The following is a 26,011-nucleotide window of genomic DNA, read 5'->3' on the forward strand; positions in this document are numbered from 1 at the left end:
AGATTTGATAGAGATGTTCAAAGTCGTGAGGGGACTGAATAGAGTAGCTCAGGAGAAGCTGTTCCTGCTCATAAAAGCATCAAGAGCAAGGGCACAGATTTAAAATGATTTGCAAAAGAATCAAATGTGACGTGAGAAAAAACTTTTTCACACGAGTGGTTCGGGTCTGGAAGGCATTACCTGAAGGTGTGGTGGAGGCAGGTTCAATCGAGGCATTCAAGAGGGCATTGGATGATTATTTGAAAGAAACAATGTGCAGGGGTATGGGGAAAAGGCAGGCCAATGGCACTAGGTCATAATGTTCAGTTGGAGAGCCAGTGCAGGCAAGATGAGCTGAACAGGCACCTTCTGTTCTGTTAGGATTCTGAAAGTCTTTCATAGTCACCAGATCTCTCAAATTGCTTTACTGTCAATTAAGTACTTTCAAAGTGTATTCACCGTTGTAATGTAGGAAACGCGGCAACCAACTTGCACACAGCAAGTTCCCACAAGCAGCAATGTGATAATAACCAGATTATCTCTTTTGTTTGTGATGTTGGGTGAGGAGTAAATATTGGCCAGGACATCGCGCATAACTCCCCTGCTCTTCTTCGAAATAGTGCCATGAAATCTTTTAACATCCAGCCGAGCAGACAGATGGGGCCACAGTTTAACATCTCATCTGAAAGGCAACATGCCCAGCAGTGCAGCACTCCCTCAGTACTGCAGGAACATCAGCCCATATTCCTGTGCCCAAGCCCTGGCGTGTAACCTGAGTGCAGAGCCTTCTGTCTCAGTGGGGAAAGTGAAAAATGGTGGGCTATGGCTGATAAGAGAACTCAGTCAAGGTCACTTTAACCTTCAGCTAAACCAGCAAGGCGAATCTGAGGCCCATTACAGAATCCACCTAATTTTCAGTTATGTAGTTGAAATGAAAATTGTGTGAGCTACGTTACAATTAGCTCATTTACTCAACCAGCTTACAGCACCATCTAAAAAGGTAAAAACTATCTCTTCAATTGTATGGCTCACCTGGACTTCCAAAGAGAAATTTCTGCTTTTCAGATCCCAGCCCGATTTTTTTCTTTAAAGAGAAGTGAATATACTTGAAATGCAGGGCAGATCAGCCAGTATTCAGAAAAGACTGGCAGTCCCTTTTTTGGCACCTTTCCTCAGAAGGGTTGTGCAGAACCTGAAGTGTGATTTGTTACATGCACAGCCTCTATTACATCACTATATTACAGAACGGATTAGAAATAATAACGCGTGGTCGAAGACACAACTTTTTGTTATTTATTCTTTCACAAGATGTGGGCATTACTGCCTCGGCCAGCATTTATTGCCCATCCCTAATTGCCCTTGAGCAGGTGGTGATGAGCCACCTTCTTGAACCACTGTCATACATGTGATGTAGGTATACCCAAGGTGCCATTAGGGAGGGAGTTCCAGGATTTTGACTCAGCGACAGTGAAGGAGCGGCGATACATTTCCAAGTCAGGATGGTGAGTAGCTTGGAGGGGACCCTGCAGGTAGTGGTGTTCCCATGCATCTGCTGCCCTTGTCCTTCTTGGTGGTAGAAGTTGCAGGTTTGGAAAGTGGGATTGGTATGCTGCATGTCAGTGTTGGAATAAGTGAATGGAATAGTGCACTCTTGTGCTCTGGCATTTTACTAGTTTTCTTAGTAATTTTAAGAAATGTTAATCAGACTGTTTCACTCTGCCCCCTAGACATTAAACTGGCATTGGAGATCGGCCTCCTGTCATAAATACTGTTAGATTTTTCATTTCTACAATGGAACAATTTAAAAATATCCCATTTGCCTTGTGTAGGTTCCCCAGAGGAGAAATCTAAGTTAATGTTTGCAATGTATGATGTAGACGGGAGCGGTTCCATGTCGAAGGAAGAATTCTCACAACTACTGAGGTAAAACTTTATTTGCCTTTCTTACTGTGTTGTATCCAGTGCATGTGTCATGCTTCTCTGCGCAGTGCCTGCTGTGACATTATAAATGTTCTTGTGAAGATTTTCTCTGATGCGTCCAATTCTGAGGGCCACACTTTCAGAAAAATGTGAAGGCATTAGAGTGACTGCAGAAAAGGTCCATGAGAATTGTTCCAGGGGATGAGGAACTTCAATTATATAGATTAATTGGAGAGGTTGGGACTGTTCCCCTTGGAGAGGAGAAGGTGGGGAGGAGATTTGATCGTGGTATTCAAAATCATGACATTCTGAACAGAGTAGAAGTGGAAAAATTGTTCCCACTGGTGGAAGGATTGAAAATGAGAGGGCACAGATTGAAGGCAATTGGCAAGAGAAGCAATGGAGACAAGAGGAAAAACTTCTTCATGCAGTTGAGTAGATTGGATCCAGAACACCAGTATGATGGACGCAGGTTCAATCGAGGCATTCAAGAGGGAATTGAGTCATTATCTGAAAAGGAAGACTGTGCAGGGGTACGGGGAAAAGGTGGGTGTAGAGCACGAGGTAGATTGCTCATTTGGAGTGCAGGCTCAACATGATGGGTTGAACGGCTTCCTGTGCTGTGCTATTCTGTGATACTTCTTAGAACAACTGAGCCAATAGGTTTTTTTCAGATAAAAAAGAAATTTTTCACAAAAGCTTTGACAGTACTGCCTAAAAAAACAAGCAAAGTCTTTGTTAGTCTGCAATCGCCCCTCTCTGTGTGCCAGTTTGGAGTATGAAAGGGCTTGCTGCTTCATTCTGCTGCCATTAATGTATACCCTATCTAAGTGTACCCAGAGGGTGGGCAATGTTCTGCACCTAATAGCACCCAGGTGGTGGATGGTGGGGATTTCTTGTTAACCAAGTACGTCCAAGCTGTAAGTGACTTAGCTGTCTTCTGTGAGTCCTTTCATGACTGAAGAGCCTTGTTTCTTGTTTGATTTGACTCAAGCAAGAACTGTTTACCTTCTAATATTTTAGGTCCTTCATTGAGATTGCGAACAACTGCTTGCCAAAGGAACAGATACAGGATGTTATAGAGTCGATGTTCAAAGATGCAGGATTTGAAGACAAAGAGGAGTTAATGTGGGAGGATTTCCATTACTTGTTCCGGGATCACTACCATGAGTTGGAGCTAGCTCAGCTCAATGTGAAAGGTCAGCAAAACTATTAGACCATTAAGAACTATTAAATTCTATATTTCTAAATAGTAAATGCATGCAAGTATTTTCCATTTCAAAGCCATTATAATCAAGTAGTGGAGGTAATGAGATGTACAGGCTTATTTATTTTAAGGATTGGACCTGTTGCTGCACTCACCAAATCAATAACTTGATATCTCCTTTTTCAAACATCTTCACAATGCTGACTAATATCTTCAATGATTTTGCATTCTTAGAAAAGCTTGGTGCCTTTATCAGAAATAGGTAATTAGCTTATGGCCGCATCTGTGAAGTGAGAAACAGAGATAGCATTTCAGGTCAAGATTTTGCATCAGAAAATGTTCATCAGAAATGTTAATGGTATTTCTCTCTCTCCACTAATACTGCCAGAACTTTTTTTTTAATCCATTCATGGGATGTGAGCATTGCTCACAAGGCCAGCATTCATTGCCCGTCCCCAGTTTCCTTTGAGAAAGTGGTTGTGAGGTGCCTTCTTGGACCGCTGCAGTCCCTTTAGTGTAGGTACACCCACAGTGCTGTTAGGGAGGGAGTTCCACAATATTGAACCAAGCATATGAAGAAAGTGGCAACAAGAGCAGGTCAGAAACTTAGTTTTTTGCAGCAGGTGAATCACCCCTTGACTCCCCGAAGACTTTCCACCATCAACAAGGCACCATTCAGGACTGTGAAGAAATACTCTCCACTTGCTTGGATGAGTGCAGCTCCAACTACACTCAAGATGCTCGGCATCATCCAGGACAAAATAGTCTGTTTGATTGGCAGCCCAGGCATGACCTTAAACATTCAATTCCTCCACCACTTGCTGAATGTACCATTTACAAGATGCACTGCAGCAACCCACCAAGGCTCCTTCAACAGCACCCATGATTTCCACCACCTGGAAGGGCCAGGGCACTGACGTGGAACTATATTGCTATCCCTTCATTGTTGCTGGGTCAAAATCCTGGAATATCCTCACTAACAACACCGTAGGTGTAACTTCACTACATGGACTGCAGACATTGAAGAAGGTGACTCACCACCACCTTCTCAGTTTTATTCAATAAATCTAACCATTTGCCACTCTTTGGATCTAAAATTCTGATCTGACCATGGGCTGGGTGCAAGCTAACGCATTTAAAAATGGGGCAGGACCCTACCAGCATATCCTTCTATTGCTTTCTCCCTTATGTACTTGTCTAATTTCCCCTTAAATGCATCTATGCTATTCACTTCAACCGCTCTTTGTGGTAATGAGTTCAATATTCTTGTAAATTGGTTATTGAATTTATTAGTCACACTATGACATTAATGGCCCCTAGATTTTGGATGTCACCTCATGCTTCCCATCTCAAGAGCAATTAGGGATGGATGATACCTAATGGCTTAGTTATTGGTGCCCACAACCCTTAAAAATGTTTTTCAAAAGACAGTCTCGTTTCCAGTGGAGTGCGGGCTATCGGATAATTGGGCGCTACAAAATATTTGAGCAATTTCCCATATCCGCAACTAGAAACTAATAATTATGAATCAACAAGAACTATTTGCTCTTGATAACATGCAGAAGATGGCACATACAGGAAACCTATTTCCTAAATTGCCTTGGGTCACACTAATCAATTTTTAATGGTGACGGTACAAGATGGGGTGAGGGCTTATGAATAAAAATATGAACTGGAGACCAGAAATCAATATGAGAGAGTTACTAATGTATGATTAATGTCTAATGCTGTTACAAATATGTATTATTTTCTTATTACTCTCTGTGTCAGTTTTTGACTGGGCAAAAAGTGGCAATTCGCCTGTAACCATCGTGGATTTTGAGCACTAGACTATTTCGTATCGATAGCTTTTGGATTCATTAAGAATTGTTTAATGTGGTCTTTGGTAATTTAGCTAGTAGGTTTTGTGCCTAAGCAGTCTTCTGCACTTAATCAAGAGAGAAAAAAGCCTTCATCATCAAGCCTTCATTACTGGTCTAGTAACCCAGTAATACTAATGCTCTGGGGGCACAGGTTCAAATCATGCATAGTAGCTGGTGGTGTGTAAACCCTAAAGTTACCCATTTAGGAGGGAATGTATGTCAAGGGGAACTTTTATTAAGTTGTAACCTGGTACTGTTAGATTTGATATTGATTATTAATTTATTGCTCCAGGTATTGAAGGACAGAAACGTGGGAGAGCAAACCAGGTTTCCTTCGTAATAAAGAAAAAAGATGAGTAAGTAACCCACAGACAATTGAGGCAATTATTACTAGAGGCTTGTTCGGGTAGACGTAGGGCAGAATTTTGTCGTCGGCGAGCAGGGGGTGGGGCCCTCTTGCCAACACGTAAAATGACGCGGGATGATGTCGGGCAGAACCCCCAACGTCATCCCGCCTCATTTAAATCTTCAAGAAGACGGAGGCGCAGCAAGATTAGCTGGGGTTGGTGGGCAGGCCAGGAGCCCCGGTGGCAAATAGAGAAAACATGAAACCTCATCCGCCGGCGGGATGAGGTTTCATGCAGGGGTTCTAAAATTTTTAATGAAGTTATTATGTTAATTATGAAAGTGTCCCATCTCATGTGACATTGTCACGCTGTGTGGGCCTTAATTGGTCCACCCACGTAAAATGGTGGTGGGGCCAGCTTCTCCGGCAGGGATCGACTCCCCACCTGCCGGAGATTGGGTCGTGCCTGCCCGCCCAACAGGCAGAAAATTCTGCCCATAGAGACTATGTTACAACTTGGGATGGGGGTGCATAAGATGACATCCAAAAACTAGGGGCCATCAATGTCATAGTGTGACTAATAAATTGAATAGCTAATTTAGAGGAATGTTGAACTCATTACCACAATGAGTGGTTGAAGTGAATAGCATAAATACATTTAAGGGGAAATGAAATAAGTACATGAAGAAGAAAGAAATAGAAGGATATGCTGGTAAGTCCCATCCCATTTTTAAGTGTGTTAGCTAGCATTCAGACTGTGATCAGATCAGAATTTTAGATCCAAAGGGTGGCAAATGGTAAGATTTATTGATTCAAACTGAACTGAATAAGAAAAAATTAGCAAGGTCATTGTTAGTCTGCAATTGCCCCTCTCTGTGCACCAGTTTGGGGTATGTAAGGGCTTGTTGCTTCATTCTGCCACCATTAATGTATCCCTTGTCTATGTGTGCCAAGAGATTGGGCAATGTGCTGCACCTAATAGGCTGGAACACACCCCTTCTTATCTAGATTGGCACAGCTCCTTTTCAGTGTTGATGGACATTTTCAAAAACTGGTTTCTACTGGAGCACGCCTGTGCTCTTGTTGAAGGAAGTCACTCAGAGTTGCAAGGCCCTCTAAGAGAGGAGGATAGAAATCTGTAATACTTTCACACTCAGTCTTCAATAAGGATGCCTTACACCTTTGCCAAAGTAAACACTTTTTAACTGCATCTCATATTTCCCGGTATCCATTCTAAGCTTGTTTTTCATTTATATCGGTTAATTGTCTAAAAAATACATACATATAATTTTCAAAAGTTCCTGGTTTAATCCTTGCCTTGAGACTCTTTAATCTTTGGTGTGTCTTTTATTTCACTCTCATCACACTGTACTGTGAACCCTACCCCTTTACTCATAGCAGGGTCAGATGGGATTTGAACATGATTTTGTGAGAGGAAGGAAATTTATTAAAATAAAGGGCCCAGGTTGTTCCTCGTCTGCCTGAACCTCAGGAATCACAGATAATTTTTAATATATCATTGATCATCTTCACAATGTTACATTTAGGGTTCATCCAAAATGAATTATACCAAGGGACATGTTACAGGAATCATGTCATATGATTCTTTGTCAGAGAGGGGACCACTGGACATATCAGAACATGTTGTATTGAGTGATTAGCAGCCCTGTCACTTTAGAGCAAACGATTGTGAGTTCAAGCCCTTCTAGACAGCTTGAACAGGTTGACCCACCAGTGCAGTACTGAGGGAGGGTTGCACTGTCAGAGGCGCAGGTGTAAAAGATCTACCAATGTCATTCCAAGTGTACTGACTGGCATTCGTTGCTCAACCAGATAGTGGGGAGACGGTGGCATAGTGGTGATGTCGCATGTCTCACAACAAAGGTATATCCCAGTGAGAAAGAAGGATTCAAGGAAGGGGATAAACCAACCATAGTTAAGCAAAGGAGTTGAAAGAAAAAACAGAAAATGTGGCAAAAATTAGTGTTTAGCCAGAGGGTTGAAAAAGTTTTAAAAACCAACAAAAGATGACCAAAAAAAGAATAAAGAGAAAATAAACTTTGAGGGTAAACTAGCAAGTAATATAAAAACGGACATTAAGACCTTCTTTAAATATATAAAAGGGAAGAGAGAGACCAAGGTAAACATAGGGCCCTCAGAATGAGGCTGGGAAAATAATAATGGGGAACCAGGAAATGGCAGAGGAGTTGAATAAATACTTTGCATCAGTCTTCACGGTAGAAGACACTAATAGCATTCCAAAAGTATAAATAATCAAGAAGCAAAAGCAGGAGAAAGAAATAAATACAATAATTATCACTAGGGAAAAAGTACTAGGGAAACTAACGGGCTAAAGGCCGATAAGTCCCCTGGACCTGAAGGGTTGGATCCTAGGATATTAAAGTGGCTACAGAGTTAGTGCAAGCACTGGTGGTAATCTTCCAAGAATCCTTAGGGCTGTATCTTCCGGTCGGTGAGCGGGGGCGTGGCCAGCTCACCAATGTGTAAAATGATGCAGGGTGACATCATGCGGGCGACCCGACGTCACCCCACATCATTCACATTTTCAGGTTAGCGGGCGTGCAGCCGAGTCAGCTGTGCGCCCACTGACCTGTCAACGGCCTATTCAGGCCATTACTAAACTAATTGAAATCATTCACGGACCTGCCCGTCCAACCTTAAGGTTGTTGGGCAGACCGGGAGGCCTAGCGGGCTTCTGAAAAAGCGGGATGAGGTTTCATGAGAGATTTAAAAATCTCAGAATATTTTACAACAAAAGTTATGGACATGTCCCAAATCATGGGACAGTGTCACATGATGGGACATGGCAGCAAAACTTTTTTCTCATGTTTATTTGAAGTTTCAAATCTGAGCCCATCTCCCTGAGGTAACGCTTTGCCTCAGTGAGATCTGTGAGCTCTTTCGCGCGCATGCGCAACAGAGCACACTCCCGGCTCAGGGAATCCACCCCCCCAGCCTGCATCGGGTAGTGCATAACGCTTCTTGCTGGTCGTCACACTGGGCGGGCCTTCATTGGCCCGCCCACGTAAAATGGAGGCGCGATCGGGAACCCGCCCGATTGCGCATATCCCCCCCCCGAGGGGGGGAAAATGTTGCCCTTAGATTCTAGAAAAGTCCCAGAGGATTGGAAAACTGCCAATGTAACACCCTTACCCAAAAAGGGAGGGAGACAAAAAACAAGTAACTATAGGCCAGTAAAAGTCTATTATAAAGCGTGTAAAAGCAGAGCATTTAGAAATGCATAATATGATCAAACAGAGTAAGCATGGCTTCATGAAGGAGAAATCATGCCTGACAAATTTATTAGAATTCTTTGAGGAGATAATAAACAGGTTAAATAAAGGAGAGCCAGTAGATGTAATGTATTTGCATTTCCAAAAGGCATTCAATAATGTGCTGCACATAAGGCTACTTAAAAGGATAAGAGCCCATGGTGTTGGAGATAGTATATTATGGATAGAGGATTGGCTAATAGAAGACAGAGCTGGGATACGAGGGGATTTTTCAAGATGGCAATCTGTAACTAACGGAGTGCCACAAGGATCAGTGCTGGGGCCATAATTATTTGCAATATATATTAATGACTTGGATGAGGGAAATGAATGTACTATCGACAAGTTTGCAGATGATACCAAAATAGGTGGGAAGGCGAGTGGTGAAGATGACACAAGGAGCCTACAGAGGGGTATAGACAGGTTAAGTGAGTGGGCAAAAACTTGGAAGATTGAATATAATGTGGGAAAATATGAGGTTATGCACTTTAGCAGGAAGAGTAGAGGAGCTGAATATTATTTAAATGGAGAAAGACTGCAGGAAGCTACAGCACAGAGGGATTTTGGGGTCCTCATGCATGAATCTCAAAAAACTAGCATACAAGTTCAGCAGGTAATAGGGAAGGAAAATGGAATGTTGACCTTTATTTCAAAAGGAATGGAATATAACAATAGAGAAGCCTTGCTAAAATTATGCAAGGCACTAGTTAGACCACACCTAGAATACTCTGAATAATTTTGGTTCCCTTATCAAAGGAAAGATAGGCTGGCATTGGAGGCAGTCCAGAGAAGGTTCATTAGTTTGATCCTGGATATGGAGGGATTTTCTTATGAGGAGAGGTTGAGTAGGTTGGGCCTGTACTCACTGGAATTTAGAAGAATGAGAGACGACCTTATTAAAACATATAAGATTCTTAGGGGGCTTGACAGGGTAGATGCTGAGAGGTTGTTTCTCCTTATGGGAGAGTCTAGGACCTGAGGGCATAATCGCAGAGTGAAGGGTCGCCCATTTAAAACAAAGATGAGATGGAATTTCTTTTCTCAGAGGGTTGTTAATCTGTGGAATTCTTTACTGCAGAGGACTGTAGAGGCTGGGTTGTTAAGTATATTCAAAGCTGAGATAGACATTTTTAATCAATAAGGGAATCAAGGGTTATGGGGAAAAGGCAGGAAAGTGGAGTTGAGGATTATCAGATCAGCCATGAGCTTATTGAATGGGAGAGGAAACTCGATGGGCCGAATGGCCTACTTCCGCTCCACCATCTTACTGTCTAATCCAGAGGCCCAGGATAATATGGTAGAGACATGGGTTCAAATCTCACAGGGCAGCTGAGGGAATTTAATTTCAATTAATAAAATCTGGAATTGAAAGCTAGCCGCAGTAATGGTGACTGTGAAACTATCATCAATTGTTGTAAAAATTCATCTGATTCACTAATGTTATTTAGAGAAGGAAATTTGCTGTCCTTACCCAGTCTGGTCTATATATGACTCCAGATCCACAGTAACGTGGTTGACTTAATTGCCATGTGAAATGGTCTAGGAAGCCACTCAGTTCAAAGGCAGCCAGGGATGGCAATAAATGCTGGCCTTGCCAACGGTGCCCATGAAAGAACAAAACAAAATTAACACCAGCCGATTGGATTAATTGCTCATTCATCACATTTGCTGTATTTTTAGGGATCCTGATTTGCAGAATTTCATTTTCAAATATGGCTGTATAAGAACAATTTATTGGATGTGAAACGCTGTCGGAGGTTTTGAGATCACGAAAGGTTCTATTATGAACGCAAGTTCAGTGTTTCTTTTGTGTAATTTTGTCTGCCTTACACATTCACTATCTCTCTGGTGTAAAGCTGTTAAACAAATTTAGACAATGGCTGGGGGTGTTGCTCAGTCATGGGAACTGGATCAGGCTAAATTTACCTTTAAACCTTACAAACATTTTTCAGAGTGCCAAAGAGTGCAGAAAGCCAACCAGAAACCAGCCCAAAAGAGACCAGCCCATCTGAAACTTCAAGCCCGGAACACTTCGTCCTGGATTTGCGTAAACGGTTTGGCAAGAAGTAAGACTGAAATAAGATAACACAGCCTGGGGAATACATTCGGTCTCCAGTTCGTCGGTCCCCAAATCCTCTGCAAATGTCTCCAATTCTGAGCTCAAGTTGGACATTTTGGACAGTTCTGTGGTATTTACCTGTATTGTTACCCAGGAAAAGTTAGATTAAAATCTAATCTAGCATCTGGGTACCTACAGAATTGACCCAAAATCATTCATGCTGAAACCCCCCCCAGACTCCCCCTTGACCCCCGGCTACGTCCCATGATCCCTGACGACCCTCCAACCCATCTCCCCGATCACTCAACTATCCTTTCTGACTATTGCCCTGACCCACCCCCCAACTACCCCTAATTCGACTACACTCCTGACCACCCAATTACCATCCCTGACTATCGCCTCAACTATCCCCCTGCCGCCGATCACCCAACTAGCTTGCCACCCATTTGCCATGCCACTCACCTAGCACCCTGCCCACCCATGACCTTACCCACCTGCCACCCTACACACCTGCCATCCTGTCACCTCACCCACCTGTCCCCATATCCACCTCCCCCTCACCCAGCTTCCACTCTACCCACCTACTACCAAAGCCACCCTAGCCACTTGTCTCACCCACCTGCCACCCTACCCATTCACTCATTCATCCGCTCACCTATTCGCCCTTTCACTAACATTCACTCATTCATTAACATTCAGCAGCTAGTGCCATAAAAAGGAAAGTTGCCCTGTCTTGCCCTGGCTATTGCTCTGCTTTTCTGGGAAAACTGGGTTCAGAAGACCTGGCAAGAAATGCGGAGCAGTGCCAAGGCGGAAGCAAGTTTTAGTGGAGCAGCAATCATTGGATCAATCCAATGATGATTGCTGCTCCTTGGAACATCTGGGCCATTGTGTTGTTAATTCAGTAGCTGTTAGTTCAGAATCAAATCTTTACTAAAGCTCGGACCAAGGAGTAGCATAAAGCCAAAGAAATTGGCAATACTCTGAAAACTGTGGGATAAACTTTCTGTTTTTTATTTTACAAAATGTACATACAATTCTGGTTCTCCTTTTTGTCATCATTTCTCTGTAAAAAACTTGAAACTTATTTTGATTTTGGTCAACATCATTTAAAATCGTAAACCAAAGAGATCAATAGGGATCAATAGCAGAAAACCAAATGGAAGCCCAAGGAGCCTGCTTTAATTTTTTTTTCTCTCCGCAGTTTGAAAGAAAAGTTCCTTTTAGATCTGTTGATTTTAAAAGTTTTTTTTTCTCGTATATGGGATTTCTCACAGGGCTGTTGACTTCCTTGAATAGGAATTAAAGCCAAGGTTTCTCAGATTATGGCACCATTTTGAAGAAAGGTAGTGTAGTCCTCCTGCTGTCCTGGCCAATATTTATTCCTCAACCAACACCATTAAAAATAGTCATTAGCTTGTTGTTCTTTGTGGGAGATTGCTGTCCACTGATTGGCTGCTGTTTCTCTTACATTACAACAGCGACTGCATTTTAAATGTACTTCATTATCTGTAAAAGGTGTGGGACTTACTGAGGTTATGAAGGCTATAAATGTTATTCTTTCTATTCTGTTGTTAGCATTTTATTTCTATGCTTATATTTCAAGATCTTCTCAAACAACCGGTAAAGTCTTCACAGAACCAAAACGGGACAAGTATACCAAAAACAAATTGCAACAGAAATATCACGAATGCAGGCAATATACTCAAAACCATCAACGTCAAATTTTTTGTAGCATCATCTTCTTTGGGATTACTGCGGGTGTCTTTGTTGAGCGCGCCTATTGTAAGTACCACGTTAGACCTCCACAGTCACCCATTCTGGATTAAGAGACCATGTTACCACAGGGAAATAGAAACAGAAGGAGGTCATTCAGACTTTTAGTCCTTTTCTGCCACACAATTAGATCATGGCTTATCTGTGCCTTAATTCCATTTATTTTCCATATTGATCCTATATCCCTTAATACCCTTACCCAACAAAAAATTATCAATCTCAATTTTGAAATTTTCATTTGACCCTCAGCCTCAACAGCTTTTAGTGGAAAGAATTCCAGATTTCCGCAACCCCTTATATGAAGAAATACTTACTATCATTACCCCCAAATGACCCAGCTCTAATCTTAAACTTACATAAGAACGAACATAAGAAATAGAAGCAGGAGTAGGCCATTTGGCTTGTCAAGCCTGCTCCACCAGTCAATAAGCTCATGGTTGATCTTGTGGCCTTAACTCCACTTTCTTGCTTATTTCGCATAAGACTTGATTCCTTTGTCAATCAAAAATCTGTCTGACTCAGCCTTGAACATATTCAATGACCCAGCCTCCACTGCTCATTGTGGGAGAGAATTCCAAACACTAATGACCCCCTGACAGAAGTGATAACATACCTTTGTTTTGGGCACTCTCACAAGAAGAAATAGTTTCTTACTCTCCACCCTAATAAATCCTTTAATCGTTTTAAATATCTTAATTAAATCACTCCTTAATCTTCTATATGTAAGGGAACACAACCCTTGCCTTAATAAAAACAAAAAAACCGTGGATGCTGGAAATCCAAGACAAAAACAAAAACAGAATTACCTGGAAAAACTCAGCAGGTCTGGCAGCATCGGCGGAGAAGAAAAGAGTTGACGTTTCGAGTTGCCTTGCCCTTGCCTTGTTTATCCCTTTTAGCTCTGACATAACTCTGTATCACTCTGTATAACTCTATATCAGAAAGTGCACACTCTCGGGTTTAGGAATTCACCACCCCCCCACCCCCCACCCCGCCCACACAGGAAGCGCATAGCGCTTCCGTGCAGACATCGCGCTGGGCGGGTCTTAATTGGCCCGCCCATGTAAAATGGTGCCGCACCCCCAATTGGGGGCGCCGATCGGAGGTGCGCCTGTGCGTGCCCACAATTCAACTTCGCCCCGACGGGGGTGGTTGGGGGTGGGAGGGGGGGAATCCTGCCCATTGTTTGTGACAAGTTAATAGATACACCCTTTCTCTTCAGACTATGCAGTGTTAAGAGAGCACTCTGGGGTGCCTCAGACCACAAGAGTCGGTCTCATCATTGCCCGTGGATCTGCAGCTGCTGTCTCCTTCCTGTACTCGTACATCCTTCTCACTATGTGCCGGAACCTCATCACAGTTCTGCGTGAAACGTTCCTCAATCTATACATTCCTTTTGATTCGGCTGTGGATTTCCATCGTTGGGTTGCGATGGCTGCTGCTTTTTTCTCAGGTGAGAAGTGTTATAATACTGGGGGCACACCATGGAGACCCTTCTGACAGCAACCTTTGCTTAAAATGGCACCACGTCAACTGTGGCTCAGTTGGTAGCACACTTATCTCTAAGACAAGTTCTGGGTTCATGTCTTATTCCACTACAAAAAAGTTCAGGCTGACACTCCAGTGCAGAACTGAGGGAATGCTGCACTGTTGGAGATGCTGTCTTTTGGATGAGATATTAAACTGAAGCCCCTATCCGCCTCATTGGATGGATGTAAGTGATCCCAAAACACTATTTTGAAGGAAAACAGTGAAATTATCCCGTGTCCTGGCTAATTTTTAATCCCCCAAAAAACAGATGGACTGTTTGCGGGAGCTTGCTGTGCACAAATTGTGGCTGCCACATTTCCTCACTGCAACAGTGACTACACTTCAAAAAGTACTTAATTGGTTTTAAAGCGCATTGAGACTTCCAATCTTTTTTAAAGGGGGCCATAGTGAGACCAATTTGAACATTGTGGGCCGGAATTTTCCAGCCCCCGCAGCCCCCCTCCACCCCCCCCCACCCCACCCCCACTCCCTCCCCTCCACCTCACCCCAGCACCAGGCCTCGGCCCCAGGGCCGGCGAGACATTGAAATCTCCATTCACATCGGTGGGACCGGAAGATCCTGCCCGTGTGAGGGGCTGGAAAATTCCATCCTGTGAAAGTAAATGGATTTTGAGTGAGTTAAAATCAGACCCTAATAATAGTTTCTGTAATCTAAGCAGTTCCGGTAAATTAATTAGTTCCTTGCAAAGTAGTAGCTGTTGAACAGAGGAAGCTTTTGTCCTTGTAGTCTGAGTTGGATTTGAATTTGGATCATTGGTGAGAGATAAGTGTCTAATCCACTGCACTGCTACGCCTTTATTACTTACGGATTATGGAACTCCGCATTGTCCTGCATTTAATTAAACAACATATTTATTTCACTTTTTTTTGCAGTACTCCACAGTGCAGCTCATGCAGTCAATATTTACACTTTGTCTGCCAGCCCACTCAGTGTTCTAGCCTGCCTATTCCCTGAGGCAGTCCATGATGATGGGTAAGTTCAACTATTACTAAATAAAAAAGCACTTAGAACATAAGAACCAGGAGCAGGAATAGGCCATTTGGTCCCTCAAGCCTGCTCCCACATTCTACAGAATTGTGGTTAATCTGTTCTTGGCCTCAACTCCGCTTTCCTGCCTGTTCCCCATCACCCTTGACTCCCTTACAATTCCAAGATCTGCCTTTCTCGACCTTTTTTAATATGTTCAGTGACCCAGCCTCCACTGCTGCCTGGGATAGGGAATTCCAAAGATTCACGACCCTCAGAGAATAAATTCCTCCTAATTTCCATCTCAAATGGCAACCCCTATTTCTGAATGCTCTAGACTCCACTTCCGCCCCCTCCATGAGGGGAGATCTTCTCTCAGCATCTAGCCTGTCCTGCCCCCTCAAAATCTTATATTTCTCAATACAACACCTCTCTTAAACATAGGACTTCTCAAAGCACTTCACAGTCAATGACGTACAGTTGAAGCGTCATCACTACTGTAAATGAAAAGGAACACAGAGTCAATTTATAGGCAGCAAAGTCCCACAATGCAATAAATGGTCAGATAATTTCATCTTGATTTAGCATAGAGCAAATCCTTCCACTGAAGCAGATAGGATTACTGAAATTGAAATGGAGAAATGGTAGGGTAGTGGTAAATGGACTAATAACGCAGTGGCTAATACATGGTATGAATCCCACCACGACAGCTGGTGGAATTTGAATTTAAATAATTAATAAATTTAATTGAATAATAAAACATCTGGAGTTGAAACTTAGTTTCAGGAAACATCATCGATTGTTGTGAAAACCCATCGTGTTCACTAATCCCCTTTAGGAAAGGAAATCTGCCATCCTTACCAGCTCTGGCCTACACGTTTATTTTTATTCATTCATGGGATGTGGGTGTAGCTGGCTAGGCCAGCATTTATTGCCCATTCCTAATTGCCCTGTTCAGAGGGCATTTAAGAGTCAACTACACTGCTGTGAGTCTGGTGTCACATATAGGCCAGACCATGTAAGGATGGCAGATTTCTTTCCCTGACTCTGATTCCACAACAATGTGGATGACTCTTAATTTCCCTCTGAAATGGCCAAGCAAGCCACTCAGTTCAAGGGTTATTGGGAATGGGCAACAATTGCTGGCCTTGTCAGCAATGCCCAAATCCCATGAATTTTTTTTTAAAAAGATTAGGGTCCCCTTAGTTAATTAAGCAAGCTGTGGAATTCTACTGAGCTTTCCGGTGCACTTCACCAGCAAAGGGGAAAGCAATCTTGGGAAGCTGCTGTGCTGGCAGTGGCAGATCCTAGGTGGCAGGAGAGAAGACTGAGTGAGAGTTGGCAATGATCTTTGGGATAGATGTGAACCAGGAGGAACAGGACTCCACATTCTGATAAGCATTTCCTACAAATCTTAACTTTTTCTTGGTGGTGGCCTCCCTTTAAGGACCTCTGCTTCGGCCACATGTAGATCTGTTGAAAATAAATGGCATCCATACATTGGTTCATTCCCTGGTCCTATGTCTTGACCAATCAGAGTCAAGCTGCCTGGTTTAAATTTTGTACAATGCTTGGCAGTTAACTGTCATCCACCCTCAACTGATGTATTATCCATGGCAATGCCTATACCAATCAGAATCCACTTGCCAACCAATCAACACTCTCTTCTCATACAGTATAAGTATGTTGTTTTCCCTGACATTGGTATTTTCTTGTGAATTGTCCTGATGGGTGCAAGACGAAAAGCTTCAACAAAAAAGTCTCTTTTTTTCAGTAGTATCCAAGATCTGGTTATCCTGAGCACAGCTGGATTGCCTTTCACTGTGGTTAGGGCTGCCGAATTTTGAGAAAGAGTCTCATATCAAACATTAGAATTCTTATTTCCATATGTAAAAGACCTAATGCCTGATTCAGGCATGAGCCCTGACTCCTATGCTGGAGTTTTCACCAGTATAGCAGGGGGACACACTTCCAGTGTTGAATGAGCACGTGAACATCACCCTTCATAGTGTGCACTCAGGTGCCCAATTTTACACTTACACAGGTGAGCAATGCCAACTAATTTCTAGGCATGTGAGTGATTAATCTGTATTGCTTCACACTTGGAGTGATATTAGGCAGGTTGTAATAGTTCACATTGGAATAACAAATGGAATGTAATGCTTCTCACTACAACACCACTTTTGCTGTACTTGATCTATCATACCCTTGCTACATTTCATAACTGATGATATCCCCTTTTTCCCACAGGTCTGAACTTCCCCTGAAGTATTACTGGTGGTTCTTTCAGAATATTACAGGTACTCATGCCCCTCCTCTCGGCTGAAGATTGGCGTACAAAATAGTTGGCTTGTTGATGTCATGTAATGTCTTCTGTTGAGCCAACTAATTGTTATCCAAGTGATCATACTTGGATAATGAGAACTGGAGGCTCTTTGTCTGTGGGGAGCATTATAACCAAGCGTGTTCTGCCCACAAACTCGCTTAACCTGACGAGCAATTTGGAATGCAACCCCTGGGTGATTTTCTTTCTTTCCCTATCCAAGGGATGCTCATATGTCATTTAATTACCCCAGATAAGATCAGCTAATTCAATAAAAGCCGATATTTTTGATCTTTTTTCCCACCACCATCCTCTTCCCCCCGCCCCACCCCCACTAGGGCCTTCTGTCACTTGCCGGAGTGCTTACCCTGATCCAGCCATTATCACATTCTGCTTTCCACTCTTAAAATCACCATGAGCACCTCCTTCAGCCAGTATCACCACCATTAACAACCCTGTGACCTTTCGTTGATGACATCTTTTGCAATCTCTCCTTTGCCCCCACCTATCACTGGCCTTCTATTCAGCATTTCACCTGTTAACAGTATATATTTCACCACATTTTTACTTCTCTTTAGTTACACGGACTCAAAATTTTAACTCTATCTCTCTCTCCACGGATGCTGTCAGACCTGCTGAGTTTTTCCAGCATTTTTTGTTTCGGTTCAAAAAAAGCCGGGTTTGGTTTGGTTTGTTCTGTTCGTCCGCGTGGATCTACATCTGTGCTGATGAATGGAATGCATGTAACAATATCAACGTCAGATATCTCGGATCAAGATTCAGCTAAAACTCAGATAAGCACTCAAATTAGTGGTGTATTACAGATCACTCAAAGCATCTGAGTTGCTATGGCAACATGCACTTTTACATACATGTTGTAGCCTGGAGTGATAGTAGAGACTGCAGCATGCCTTCCATCCACCAGGAATCTATCCCATTCTTACCACCTGCCATTGTCAAGTGTTGGAAGGATTTGCAGGTTGATGATCAACCTGCCTGGCTGTCTTATGAAAGCACTTTCCTTGGCCATCAATTCCTGGGGTGCGACTCGAACCCAGAGCTTCTGGCTCAAAAAGCAGGAATGCTACTCACTGCACCACAGGACCTCCTGTAAGCAAATTGCACAACAGTAATAAACCCAATTCTCACTGTTGTTTTCTTTATACCTCCTCTGAGCGAAATGCTAATTTAACAACAATTAGTGTGCTAATGGGTTGCAATCTCCCACCTATTGGAAATGAAATAAAACTATCCTAAAGTTTTTGAATTTTGACCATATAGTTAATGGGAGACAGAGAGGAGTTCTTGGCTGTTAGCTTGGGTTAGATTCAGCTCCCAGTATTTTATTATTTTGCTCAGCCTGTTGCATGCCAATGCTTCCCCTTGAATCCTAAAGACTTGCAAAGAAATGTCAGATATTCTCAACCATGCACTAGTGAAGAGTAATCCATCAGGCAGAATTTTAATAACTGGCCATGAAATGTCTTTTGTCTTTCAGGGATGGCTGGAGTTCTACTCCTTTTTGCCTTCTCTATTCTACATGTCTTTGCCTTGCACTATTTCCGGCGCATTAGCTTTAGAGCGTTCTGGATGTCCCATCATCTCTACATAGCAATATATATCCTGGTAAGGAGATATCGTTGCAAATTCACAATGACGCTTACAACCGCTAATGAAAGTTCAAGGTTGGAACCAAAGTTTAGATTAATTTGAGGTAAATATCTGAATATGTGCAGGTGGCAGTGAATTTTGCCCACTGCCTGTGCATGTATACAATGCAGTAATAAAACTACTGTGGTGCTAAATGACCAAGCCAGAGATTGTGGCAAGTTAATAAATTTGGCCAGTTGTGAGCTGCTGCCAAAAATAGCCTGTTGTGGTAAAAATGACCTCTCTCAAGTCTGAGATTCAAGCAAGCAAAGATTTATTTCAAGCACTTGCAAGGGAGAGAGAGAACCTCAGCCAGTCAAGGACCCTATCTCCAAGCTACAGGGTTTACAGTACATATTTATTATTCTCATCTTCTACTGCTCATTATAATGTTTCTCATTAATTTCATAACTAACCATACCATTCCATCAGCAGATGTTCCCATTTTCTCAACACTTAGTGTTGGGTATGGCCTTTAGTTCCCCCTTATATCCGTCTTCTGTATAACAATGAACATGCTGTTTATGCAGGCTATTAAGAGAGTACTGGCTAACTACTAAGCCAGTATTCCCATAGTCATTTTGGTCAAGTATCCCATCATGCTGTGAAAGAGCTCTCATAACAACATTTGTCTACTCTAAAGCTATTAATGCACATTTTAATATCAACCAATATGAAATCATTTCAGTTATCCCACTTAAGGACTGTACAAAGCTGCCAAAATGTTTTTAAGAAAATTTGACTCATTTATTGATACCCATCAGGGAAGCAGACCTGCTACTTCTGCCCGAACTGGCCAACAGCTGACTGTAGTCCATTCACTGATAACTTAAATGTCCTCTGAAATGGTCTGGTAAGCCAGTTACTTGTCAAAACAATAGCTATAAAAGCCCCCTCGCTCTCACTTTCTCAGGGTATTTAGGCATGAGCACAAATATGACCAGTGTCAGCCATATTCTGAGAATGCTTGTACCTACAATTTTGAAATTATTTTAGATAATGCTTACATTTAGCTTATAAATTGTCCTGTTGCTAGCTTGTGCTTGAAAAACCTATTCCCATTGTTCAAACTTTAAAATGTGCTTTGTTTAATTTAATTCAATATACATTTATATGAAGCAGTATTTTTTTTTGCATGTCCCTTATTTGCACTTTTTCTGCCCCTTTCTCTTCTCCCTTTCCCTCTCTGGGACCTAGTTCCATATGTGCCAGTTACCCTGGTGCCTCAATGAGGTGGCTGTTATCCATGTGTGGGTTTCGCAGGTGAATGTGGACAAGCTATTCAACTGCAGTGGCGATGGGAGGAATCAATCCACATTCGTTCTCAACTGACATCCACACAACCTGGGGTTACTGGATAATGGTTGCAAGGAGGTTCTCTGAGCAATGTTCCCCACACCCAGGGCCATAGGCACTCATTGGAGTGGCCCAAATGAAAATAATTAATGTAGCCTTGAGAATTGAGCCTGGAGCTTTCTTAAAGTGTATGGGTTAACTGCTCACTCAATTACATTCCTTTGAGGAGCTATTGGCGAGTCTTGTTTTATCATTCTGTAGATAGGACTATTGCCCTGAGACCCTCTTGCATCGGCTAAGAAGGTTATTGTGCACAGTTTCCCCTTTTATTATTTTAACAACTAGTAATCTGTTTCTTCTCTTTTTATTTCTGTGGGTAAATTTTCAACAGAGTTGACAATAATGAATGTGCATGAACACTTATCAAAGTCACAAATACCCATACGTGAGGAAATTTGCTGTAGATTCATGTTGGTATTTTCAGCTTAATGGGTTTCTCTTAGTGGACTGATGTTAGTTAGTGGTAATTAAATGACTGGTATTTTATTTCAGTGTGATTAGTCTTGATTTCTATGTCACAGTTTGTGAGCTGGAAACAAAAAGAGTGATTTAGTCAAGCAACAACTTTTCTGAGCTGTGGGCAACCGTCCAAGAGTTTCCTGAAACTGCAGTCAAAAGTTCAATGTCTACTGATTTGCTTATAGCTACCCTGGCACCTTGGATCACAAGCAACAGCCCCTGACATATAATGACTTCCCCTTGTTCTGCAATATCAAAGGAATTAGCCCATAGTTGCAGAATAAACTAAACATTACTAAAGCTAGTATCCGTAATGGGGACCATGACAATTATTGATTGTTGTAAAAACCCATCTGTTTCACTAATGTCCTTTAGGTAAGGAAAATTGCTGCCCTTGCCTCATCTGGCCTACATGTGACTCCTGACACACAGCAATGCGGTTGACTCTAAATTGCCTCCTGAAATGGCCTCGTAGGCCATTCATTTCAAGGGCAATTAGAGACGGGCATCAAATGCTGGTCCTACCACTCACATCCACATCCCATGAAAGAATAAAGGAAAAATAATAAGTGTGAAGGAGTCGACCAATGCCAGATTAAATTGATGCAGGCAAGTGTAAAACGTTGCACAGTAGAAAGAGTTTCATGGGGTCTCAGAGCATTTCAGCAGCCATTTTAGAAGTTGGCTGGCCACAACATTTACAAGTATAATTTCCCCTGTCAATAATGTGGTTGGGTCACCCATGCAATAGTGGCACATCACAGAGATGTGGCAGCGGAGTGTTACAGCTCACTCAGGGAGTCCAAGTTGCAATGGCAACTTACATGTTGTAATCAGGAAATGTCAATAGTGATGGTGGAGGCCCCATTGTTCTTTCCATCACATTGCTGACCAGGAATCTCTGCTATTTTTGCCGACTGCCATTGGCATATATTGGAAAGATTTCCAGTTTAATACTCAATATATTTAAACATTATGAATGCACCTTCCTTGGTATCAAGCTGCGGGGTGAGATTTGAACCCAGAGCTTCTTACTCAGAGGCATCGTCACTACCCACTGCACCATAAGACCTCGTAGAGATGTGGATAAGAAGCTCAATATTTACCACTTTCTACACGTTATATTCCTTTTATATTTGGTATAATTTCTATATATTTGATTAGGCTAATCTGAATAGGCTAATTTGAGAGATAAAGGGCAATATCATGCTGTTCAGTGTTTATTTGTCAGCTTCATTTTGGAATAACTAATTATAAATTCCTTGCCCTAAACTTATCCATGTTTACTTCCCTCTCCTGCATCAAGGTCTTCCTCAACACCAAAACTCTCCAACAAAGCTTTTGGTCAATCCTTCAAATCTCCCTTTCTTTGGCTTGACACACATTTTTCTCTTTCACATCACTGTGAAGTGCCTTTTCCACATTGAAACTGTTATGAAAATTCATGTCATTGTTGGTTGTTTGAATCTCCCATGTTGTTCTGTTGGGCTGAGACTGTGACACATTGGAAGGGGTGGTGCATTGCACTGGCTGCTGTGTCTGGTGACGATGTAGACACATCCACAAAGAATGTGTTCATGGTGTCACTGCCCATAGGGTTCTTCTCCCTACTAGAAGCATATATTTTTCAATACAATATTTTTTCTTTCAACCGATATTGAAATTTTTGGGACTCACCACTGTCGTTACTGGAGAAAGTTGACATAAATCCCCTTCATGCATTTCCAATTGTGCTTTCCTGTATGTTTCCTCATGTTAAAGGGCTGATTTTCCAGAACTGAGCTTTTAGAGAGCTAGTGGTTACAGCAAATATGGTGTGAGGTTTTCTGTCTAACCATTCATGGGTAAATTGTGCCATACAGCACAATTTACTGGATTTCACCTTGAAAAATAAAGGTCAAAAGATGAGTGGTCAATACATTAGGGGTGGGTTGCACTCTTCTTTATTTAATTTTAATAACTTAAATTGATTAATTTGATGCATTGTAATTCAATTAAACTAACTGGACAGTAATCCTCTGTTAAAAGTGTGCCATCAGACATAATCAACGCCAATCATATTACAGACCATATTATTGAACAAGTCTTCTGGTATGCTTTATCAGGTGGTTGCACTCTATCAATGAGCTCCTGTGGCACAGTGGGTAGCATCCCTGTCTCTGAGCAAGAAGCTCCGGGTTCGAGTGGGAGATCGGCGAGTGGTTGACTCAGTTGGCTGGACAGCCAGTGTGGGCCAGATTGGTGACAACAGCATGCAGTTTTACCATTGCCCTGGCTGGGATGGATTCAGCACCTGCCTCAAGGCTTTACCTGTGGTGGATATCATGGTGCTGTGGGTCAGACCTACCTTTGATAAAAGAACAGGAGAAGAAGAGTGCTCTTTATAGTCATTGCTCCTTTGCAAAGGAGATTGTCAAGTTTGTGAAGAGAGATGATAAGTCAACCAAGAAGTATTGAAGAAGTGACATTAAGCTTGGGTTTTACAGCCAGTTGGTTGTAAGAGGAAGTGGAACCGGAAGGAGATCAGGAATTCTCAAGATTGGATACATTAGATGGTCCAATAGTTCTTGACTTCAGTATTGCAAAGTTGCACTGAGGAGGAAAAAGATGATGTATTTAGAGCTTATTAGTAATGAGAGAGCAAAGGTCAGGTCAACATAGTTGTATCAACATAAGGAGACACGACATGTTGTAATGGGGACAGAGAAGGAGAGAGAGAGGTATTGGAGGTTAAAGATGAGAGAATGCTCACTGTATTCTGCTCAGGAATGCAAAAATGTTGAGTAGAAGAAACCAAATTAACTTCAAGTTTGTGTCTTTTTGAAACAGATCATTTTACATGGCAGTGCTGCTCTTCTTCAGCCGCAAAGATTCCACGTGTATTTAATCATCCCCGCCCTGATCTTCATTGGAGACAAATTTGTTAGCTACAGCAGAAAAAAAATTGAGATTGCAGTTGTCAAAGCTGAGCTTCTGCCATCAGGTAGAACTGAAGTTACTTTAATGTAACATTGTGAAGTGATCCGCTGTGTCCCATCTTTACTGGTTTCTTTAACTTGATGTGCCGCTGTTATGAGTTAAACTGATTGTAAGTGTCAACCAGGCTCAGCTCGAGTCAGAAGTTGGGTGGGTTCAAGCCCCAGGACAAATGTGCCACAGTCATGAAGAGGGCCTGCCACCCGTTCACAAGCAGCCCCCTTTAAGATATCACGTGTGCATTACCACACACAAGAAAAGAATTAAAGGCATTGTGTATTGAATAAACAGGCCGCGCAGAACAAAGACAATTTTAGAGAGGCTGAATTTTCCCAGAGATGGGGTGGCAAGTGAGTAGGCAGGAAGATCGGAACCAAAGATTGCAGGGGGCTGTGATTAGGTAGGCGATTAGATACTCCAACCTTTTTGCACAGATAACAGGCAGGATTTTGCCCTTGGAGGGGGTGCTCGACAGGCAGGGGTGGACAGGAAGCCGACCGCTGCTCATGATCGGTAGCACACCGCAATTTCATGCAGGGCAGGCCAATTAAGGCCCGCCCAGTGTGGAACGCGAGCGGCAGCGCTCAGCACTGTCTGTGCGGGCAGTGGGAGGACCACGGCCTTCGCACATGTGCGAGAAAGAGCGCTTCAATCTCCCTGAGGTACGGAGCTACCTCAGGGCGATTGAAGCACTGTGTAAAAGCAAATAATGAAGAGAATAAAAATTTAATAAAACATATCCCGTCATGTGTCTCTGTCACATTAGCTAGGACATGTCTTGAATTCAAAAATTAAGTTTTTTCTTTATTTGCTTTAGGAAACCTCATCCCGCTCGTAGATGAGGTTTCCTAAGAAATGTAAAGGCTGCTTGGACTTTTCACCTACCCGCCAACCATTAGGTTGAACAGACAGCGTAAATTTGAATTTAATTAGATTGTTAATGGCCTTAATAGGCCTTTTAATTATCAGCCAACTCTGGCGCATGCCCGCTGAACGAAACATCACGAGACTGCGTGATGACTTCAAGACTGTGCGATGACTTTGGGACACACGCCCAACATCATAATGCATCATTTTACACTCAGGCATGTCGTGCGCGCGTCTGCATGCCAAGCATAATATTCTGCCCAAGATGTCCGAAGAACTCCATTTGTCTTCGTTTGATATTATTTAAGAATTCACTTGTTCTTCCAACCTCATTCAGTACTTCATAAGTGCTTTTCTCCACCCGGCTTACCCTTCGGATCCTTATTAAGTATCACATTTTTTGTGTGTGTGGTAGCGCACATGTGGTATCCTAAAGGGGGCAGCTTGCAAGTGGGTGGCATGCCATCTTCATGATTGCGGCACAGCCGTGCAGGCTTACAGCTCGGAGCGAACGTTTGTCCAAGGGCTTGAACCCACGCAATCTTCTGACTCAAGCAGAGCCAGGCTGAAACTCACAATCCGTTTCACTGATAACAGCATCACATCGAGTTAAAAGAAAACCAGTGAAAGTGAGATGAAATGAAGCAGTTGATTTTATTTTCTTTCTCTTTGCTGAAGCGCCAAGCTTCACACCCATAACTCAATACTGACAAGACATAACATCTTAGTACAATTTTACTAGTTAAAGGAGATATTTGTACGGTGTAGCATTTTTATTGTAAAGTATCACTAACATCGGAAAGAACATCCATCGCCAATTGACATCAAGAAGCCAAATGAGAGATAATCTTTAATGCTTGCCAGCATTTTATCAGCAGCAGAGTGGCTCCCGTCCATGTGGGGAGGCTGCCAGCTTAATAAAGGCGGCATCTGTGAGGCAGTCTGGAGGGCCATTTGACCCAGAGGTTCCATCCCCCAAAGATGGTGCTGTAGCAAGAAAGGCTGACTCATGGCCCTCAATGCTGGCACAGGAGGGGCCTGCCTGCTTGGCCCCTTTAAAATAATTATTGATTTGTTTGACTCTGAAGGCACCTCCATTCTGAGGTGCCCTCGCAATCCCCTCGCCACCTCAGCAGCCCCCAGTTTGAATTGTGGTGCTGCTGAGGTTCCAGCGCTGCCTGAGACATTGGGGACCTGCCCATTGTCCTTCATTAGATGACAAGCTTAGTGGCAGCCAATCAGAAAGCCACCTCTGGGAATATTGCTGAGCCGGTCTCACTCCAGGTAAGTGAAGGCTTGGGATTATCAATAGGGTGGGAGTTCCCGAAGCCAGTGGCTTTCATTGTCTGGATCAAATGCAAACTGATCAAACGGAGTACAGTGGGCTGGGGGTTGAAGCTCCCTGTACCTGTGGCAACCT

At 42.7% G+C, this 26,011-nt stretch overlaps 1 protein-coding gene across 3 annotated transcripts in view; it reads left to right on the forward strand.

Moving 5' to 3' along the window:
- LOC121272151 (dual oxidase 1-like) overlaps nt 1–26,011 on the forward strand; it is a 115,289-nt gene that overhangs the window by 77,480 nt on the left and 11,798 nt on the right. For 2 of the 3 annotated variants that reach the window (XM_041178660.1, XM_041178659.1), the window contains 10 exons: nt 1,809–1,902; nt 2,923–3,098; nt 5,261–5,324; nt 10,560–10,673; nt 12,273–12,451; nt 13,665–13,895; nt 14,867–14,966; nt 17,211–17,260; nt 18,782–18,909; nt 23,578–23,731. In XM_041178660.1, the coding sequence (XP_041034594.1) occupies nt 1,809–1,902; nt 2,923–3,098; nt 5,261–5,324; nt 10,560–10,673; nt 12,273–12,451; nt 13,665–13,895; nt 14,867–14,966; nt 17,211–17,260; nt 18,782–18,909; nt 23,578–23,731 (1,290 nt within the window). The remainder of the gene's footprint in view (nt 1–1,808; nt 1,903–2,922; nt 3,099–5,260; nt 5,325–10,559; nt 10,674–12,272; nt 12,452–13,664; nt 13,896–14,866; nt 14,967–17,210; nt 17,261–18,781; nt 18,910–23,577; nt 23,732–26,011) is intronic. The other variant, XM_041178661.1, reaches the window with a different exon arrangement.

The sequence above is a fragment of the Carcharodon carcharias genome, chromosome 32 (genome assembly GCF_017639515.1).
Source record: "Carcharodon carcharias isolate sCarCar2 chromosome 32, sCarCar2.pri, whole genome shotgun sequence".
Classification (NCBI taxonomy): domain Eukaryota; kingdom Metazoa; phylum Chordata; class Chondrichthyes; order Lamniformes; family Lamnidae; genus Carcharodon; species Carcharodon carcharias.